Source organism: Mytilus galloprovincialis, chromosome 8, assembly GCF_965363235.1.
Source record: "Mytilus galloprovincialis chromosome 8, xbMytGall1.hap1.1, whole genome shotgun sequence".
Taxonomy (NCBI): domain Eukaryota; kingdom Metazoa; phylum Mollusca; class Bivalvia; order Mytilida; family Mytilidae; genus Mytilus; species Mytilus galloprovincialis.
The window spans coordinates 12183939-12191187 of NC_134845.1; the positions used below are offsets into that span (position 1 = coordinate 12183939).

Sequence of the window (7249 nt, forward strand, 5' to 3'; positions counted from 1 at the left end):
ATTCGCAATACATGTGCAAAACATTAAATCCGGTGTTTTACGTCTTGTTTTTAGATTAGTTGATTTGTGCCACGTATCTTTTTTTTTTACTTAAACCAATTTCATTGCTTTTTACGGTTTGCTGTTACACCCAGGTTAGAGGAGTGTTGCGTGCTCACAAACATGTTTAACTCTACGTTGTTATATGCGGTATGGGTGTTTCGCTTTGTAGAAGGTCATACGGTTGCCTATAATTGCTTACATATACTTCATTTAAACTTTTATGGCAAGTTGTCTCATTGGCAATCATACCACTTCATTTTGATTTTTTTTTATGCTAATAATTTTTATGTCCGTAAGCCCTGCATGTTACACAAAACAACACATTGGAAAATTAAATTTTTATTTGACATTGTTCCAATTATGTATGTTTATCCGATAACATACCTTTTTCCTAATTTAATTTTCGTGCGTTTAGAAAATAAGTTTTATATTTGACTAGCATCAGAATGTATAGGAGGCTGTCCTCCAGTTTTTAAAATTGCAAAAAAGCAGTAAATTGAAATTAAAGAAGATAATTTATTTCAACAAAACACATATATTCTACAAATTTATATTTAGTTTAAAGAAACAAAAAACCCTGTGTTGTACATTTAATGAATTAGCGTAGGAAGTCAAATTTGGCAGCAGTGCTTTTCCCTGTATGCTTAACAATGGCTTTCACTTCCAGTTCCGTCTTACCAAAAATCATTTTAACACCAACATCCCGACAAACGCCTAGTTTTGAATCAGGAAGTTCGACAGAAATTTTACCGTGAAGACTACAACCCCTTTCATCTGTGTATCTCGGATTTTTGTTTGTAGACGTCCACACATTAACTGCCATTGATGTCTGATCGGAAGAAACCGGAGAATAGATTTGTTCTTTAATCTCCTCATCGATTCTCACAGATTGTCCGATTTCTACGTGCTTACTAAATCGACCTCTGCACAAGACATCACCATCTTCATCAATAAATTTTTTATCTTCCGGGTCTTTCCCTTCATCAAAAGGACTGCTACTTTCTATGCCGTATGTAACTTTACACACCCTGGTTGAGATAACCGTTTGGTCAAAACCAAACTGGACTGCTCCCTTCAATACGGCTAGACCTGCTTCAGGTGGGATAATTACAATTTTGGATGGAAATGCTTTTTTGACTGCATGTTGTAGTACAACTGATTCAGAAAACCCACCTACCATAAGAACTGTGTCGGTCCCTTTTACTTTTGGGTCATCAAAAATCTTCTGAAGATGCGATACAATGTAGTCACATGGTTCTGCAAACATGTCTTTAGCAGCACTGGATTCCAGGCGCAGTTTATCTTTGTCTAGTTTTGCTAAATCGTTACTTTGAAGATCCCTCCCCAACACCTTCTTGTGGGCTTCTCTAAGGGACACAGGCACTCGTATAGTGAGTTTACCTTTCTGGTCCGATTTAATGGTTCTTTTCTTTATCTCAAATTCACGTTGTAAATCTAAGTGACCACCTTTATCCTCTTCTCGAAATATCTTTAATGCAGGCTTTCCTGCAAATTCTTCCAAAAAATGTTCGAAGGCAAGATCGACCTTCGTACCACCCCAGTCGCCACCATTTGCCATATACAGCTGTTTAATGGATTCATCCGACTGTACCTCCTGTACCGTTATATCTATGGTACCACCTGACAAGAAAATGTTAAGATATGGTCATACCTACATAATAATTAAAAAAAAATGAATTGCATTTAAATCGGCATTACATGTAGCTGCAATATCGACATAAATATATAAAAAAAAAGATGTGGTATGATTTCCAATAAGACAACTTTTCGCAACAGACTAAATGATACAATAATTAAATATAGATCACCGTATGGCCTTCAACAATGAGCAAAGTATAAAATAAAGTATATTTATTTTGAAAACATTTACAAGAACGGAATTATAGTTCTCTACTTGTAGTTAGTTTGGTTCAATTTTTTCTTACCTATTGTATCTGCAGTATCATTAAACGATGATATTGTGTTATCATTTCACGATATTAAAAAAAACTCTGAAAATATTAACTAAATCTCTTTGAATATTTTTTTGGTGAACATTGTAGTTTGTTTTATCAAGCATTAACGATAAAATGTCCTCACCTCCTGCATCCAGTATAAGGTATTTTGTCCCTGGTGACAGTGCATCTATTGTAGTTTTTCCACCTGCAACCTTTAGTTCGTTAGGTATATGTTTACAGTACACAGAAGCTGCTTCGGGTTCCAATGCTAAAATCAACTGAGTGTTTCGTACACCTCCCTGAAATCATTACAATAAGTAAAAAATCATCTGACTTATGTTTAGCTGAATTTAAATATGCAAAGGGTACAATGTATCTTAATACTAAACACACACCAGCAATGCTGTAAATCTTCTTTTCATATAACAACTATTATTTTTACTTTTAAGATTTGCTACGACTGCAAAGTCACATATGATTACTAGTAGATCGAGTACCTAAACAATTAATACAGCGACAAAAGTTATAAATATAAATTATGGCTACTTATAAAGTTTTTTTTTTATACAGCGGCATACTTTTCAGCTGGCTATAGGGTAACCAAATTTGATAAATTAATAACGTTTTAAAACAAAATGATAAGAAAAGCTCACTTGGACCTTCGATCCAGATGAGCGAAAAAAAGGGGGGGGGGGTCATTTGAGACGGATTTTCTTTTTTCGTGCAAAGTGCGAACAGTTTTATTTAGTTAACTCAACGACTGAAAGTGTATTTTATAAGTAGATATACATTGTAGCAGAAAATGTCTAAAAAAGAGTAAAACAATAATAACATCTGCTAAAAGTAGGAACATTTGCCTCATTGTTCGTGAGTTAAAAAATTGTAGATTCTATAAAATATTCTCTACACAGTCGTTTTTTTAAGCGGTAGTCATTTTGTCAAGTTGTTATTTCATTTTTCAGAGCAATTAATGCGGATGTTTTTACCTGATATTTCTGTAAGTTATTTATAATTTATCAAAACACGTATCCATTATTCAAAAACGTAGTCACTAAGGCTCAGTGGACATTAATATTACTTAACCGATACGACAATGTTCTGAATTATACAATACATTTATACACATGCAGTACCTTCACAGCAGATTCTCTCATGAACTGTTTAGCCGCATCACTCCAGATGGCGGGAACTGTCAACACCCATTGTATTTCGTCTGGTTGTAATAATGCATGTTCCAAAATATTCCTTTTAGTCAATTCTGTCATCATGTGATTTTTCAAGAACTTTATACTTTCAGAAAACACTTTCATTGCCAACATAGGTTTTCCAAGGTCGTCATCAATCGTTAGATCTCGCGGCATATCCTGCAGTAGTACAGTCTCATATTAATAGATTATATTACATCAACATGCAACACTCTAAATTTTCAATATAGAAACACAAGTTACCATGTAGTATGTCAATCGATTCGACCATTATCAATGCGCCCATCATCTTATAGTAACACAGAGTATATGTTCTACACCCCGTATACTGTAATACAACACGTTTTTATTCCTAGAATAATCTTAGTAACACACTGTATTCTAAGTGACACAATAAAATTAAGAATGGAAATTGGGAATCTGTCGAAGAGACATCAACCCAACAAAAGAGCAAACATCAATCGAATGCCAGAAATGGTTCTTCAACACAGCTAGAAAATCCCGCACCGAAGGCGTACTCTAGATGGCCCCTAAACAATGTGTACAAATTCAATGACAATGAAGGCCATACTAAACTCCAAAACATATAAATGATCTAGAATTAAAACTCATACAAGACTTACAAAGACCAGAGGCTCCTCACTTGGAACAGGTGCAATTATGCAGCGGGGTTAAACGTGTTCAGTGAAATATCCCCCTTCCCCTATACCTCTAGCTAATGTAGAAAAAACAACACACACAACAATACGTTTAATAAAACTCAGTTTAAAGAAGTCCGAGTCCGATGTCAGAATAGGTAACAAAAGAAACTAAGCCAAATGACAATAATACATAAACAAAATTAACAAAGGATTACTAGCAGTTACTGACATGCCAGCTCCAGACCTGAATAAAACCGATTGGAAAATTATGTCTTCACCCTATGAAAATCAAGCACAATCCCTCCCGTTAGAGGTTTAGTATCATATCTTCATGAAATATATGAGAAGAACATAACCCGTAACAATGTATTCTTAAAAACACAATGTGTTGTAATTTACACAATAGTATTTGCGAGCTTAGAGTGAACTATTTAAATGTCAGATATTACATGGGGCAAATATTTTCACACCCTCCCCTTAATCGTGTACATATTCATGTTGTAAATATGTTTGCGCCTAATTAATATGATTAGAGTTGTTTGGCTGTAAAACAATAAAAAAGTATGAATAGTTATATAATCTAAAAAATCTTGTTATTTTAAATGAGAACGAATAGAAAACGATATAGTTCTTTGTACATTCAATAATTGAAAGTCAATGTAATAAAAAGTATAACTAATCCAAGAATTCATATATAGAAAATATTCAACATGGTACCCAACAACAGTGGTAATATTGACATATAAGTGAAAAATACCTGGTGTTTGTACAGATTCATTTTAAATCTGCGGAAGTAGTGCCATCCAATATGGTTATCTTCTTGTGCTAGCTCAGTATACTTGTCCTCGGCATCTTTTCCAAATGCGACAAAATTTTCATCAGGATCAAACAGAATACATGTTGGAGTTTTCAGGGACATTCCAGTTTGAGATCCAGTAGCCCAAGTATAAGTTGATATCGATAATGGGTTAGTTTTGTAGTCATTCAGTGTAGCAAACGCATAACCAGAAAATGTAGTACCGAAGTCAAAGGCTACCACTAACATAGGGGTTTTCTCTACCTCGGCAGCAGCCATGTTGATATTTTACTATAATCTGAAATTAATATATAAAACACTTGAAAGATGTTACACTTACACCATGGCTTCACCTTTCTATCAAATGTATATTAATTTAAAACACAAAATATATAGATTCTTACTATGTCTATCAAATTCGTGTGTTTTATAAATTAGTTAAAACGACTACACCGAGAGTGGCATATTATAAAGAGATATATTGTGTTTGCAGATTTACATAAAGAAATGCAAGAAATAAGTACACACAAGCAGAACTACATTTTAATACGTACCGCAGCTTAATGTTGATGCTTACGGAATTGAATGGACTGCAGATCCTAGATAGCTGATAATAATTTTGTTCATACATTTTCTTGAATCCGACGAGTTAGAGCCTGAGACAATGCAAACACTATTGTTGGTCGTATTGAACTACAATATACATTCTGATGTTCTCTGTTTTTGCATTGTCTTTGGTTCTGTCTCATTGACGTTATAACCCTATGCACAATGCAGTTGTCAACCATATATTAATGTTTACTCGAGTCATTTATATTTGGATTGATAAACTACATGTACCTACATTTGTATTGGCTAGAAGGCCTGTGCATGGGTATAAAATAATAATGATAATGTAACTATATCTTATTATAGAAATACATTTCAAACCACGACCCATATAATTTAACAGTAATAAAAGAAAGAAAAACCACATAACCAAGATGTTATGTATACATTTATGCTTACCTAATTCTTCAAACTTGAAACCTGATTTGACACAAGGAAGGAAATTAAAAATATGCTTGTTAAAATAGATTTTACTATAGACTACTACAGTATTTGTTGTTTTACATTATCAATCAATAAGCGATAAACATAGCCTTTAAATTATCTTATTCTATGTGTTTACAAATCTGTTTATATATGAAAAATAGTCATGAGAAACAATAGACAATATAATTTTATGTATTTTTTCAACAGTTTGAACAAAGTTTTAACCGTATATTTGATTACAGTTTGAGATGGGAAACCACTGTATTGTTTAAACAGATACATCATGGGTTGGAAATTATTGTCTCCCACTCGTGTCGCCGCGAGTTATACAATTATTTTCCGTCTGTCCGGAAATAGCAATACTCAAAGACTGTTTACAAACATACATTTCATACTTATTAGGATGTTGTGTCGTCGTATTCTCTTGGCCAGGCTATATTGTCTATTTCTTTTGACAACTTTTACGATTTATTGGAATTTGACCATTTGTTTTAATTACTGTCAACGACACCATGCGAATGGAAATTATCTGAGTCGTTAAGTACAAAACTCTCAGACAGGGTAGGATTGTTTGCCATCATGAGTAACTGACCATATTGTATCGCCATTCTTATTCGACTATTTTAACAGCAAATTATTGGACTTGGGGTATTTATTCTAGAATTGTGACAATAACGTCTTGTGAACTCAATTCCATGTAGCTAGTTTTTACAGAAAGCTCTAATACTTGGTAAGATTGTTTGGCATCATGTGTAGTTGGATATTATACTGCCAATTTAATTTGATCTGAACATATTTACGGGAGGTATGGGACTTTGACAAATAACAATTATAACAAAATACAAACTGATTTCATTGTGATGGACTTTGTCAAAGCATAAACAAAAGAATACTGTAAAAAAATGATTATTAATGGAGTATTGCAAGAAAAACAATCCTTGAACTCGAATCATTGAAAACAGTTTACAGAAAGCTATCATATTTAGTAGGATTGTTTGCCATCATAAGTAGAGGACCATACTGTATCATCATTTAATTCGGTCAATTTTGTATTATTGTGCCACTAACATTCAAGACTTGTTAATGTGAATTCTTTGAGACCGTTTGAAAGAAGGCTGTTTAGTACTTGTGTGTGCCTAAATTTATGTGTAGTTGACCATGTTGTACCACCATATGATATAAAATTCTCATGACAATTATTTTATTTCTGAAATTATCCATAATTATAAAAATAATTATGATTTATTCCTTCTGTATATCGTACATTTCTGTACCAGACTATCCGTTATCAATATTGCATAATCTAATTATTTTATTTTAGTTATCACTACAACTTCTCAGAGTCTGAATTGACCAGTTTTTGTGCTCGACCAGTAAAATCGAGCACACATTTTACTCGACTAGTCTCGACATTGTCTCAACTGTACTTAACTGTACTTAAGTGTACTCGACTAGGTCTCGACTTTACTTAATTAGTCTGATTCAGTACTTGATGATCTTTGTGTAGTCTGAAATGGTCTTGACCAAGGCTCGACCTGTCTCGACCTGTCTTGACTAGTCTCGACCTGTCTC

The 7249-nt window shown here is 33.5% G+C and overlaps 1 protein-coding gene across 1 annotated transcript; it reads right to left on the bottom strand.

Moving 5' to 3' along the window:
• Positions 1 to 639: 639 nt before the first annotated feature.
• Positions 640 to 5737, bottom strand: LOC143085098 (heat shock 70 kDa protein 12B-like). Its single transcript, XM_076261283.1, has 5 exons — positions 5651 to 5737; positions 4604 to 4940; positions 3134 to 3364; positions 2143 to 2299; positions 640 to 1683 (listed from the first exon to the last, which is right to left on the bottom strand). The coding sequence occupies exons 2-5, from the start codon at positions 4919 to 4921 to the stop codon at positions 641 to 643; spliced, it is 1749 nt and encodes a 582-aa protein (XP_076117398.1). The 5' UTR covers positions 4922 to 4940; positions 5651 to 5737; the 3' UTR covers position 640.
• Positions 5738 to 7249: the final 1512 nt, after the last annotated feature.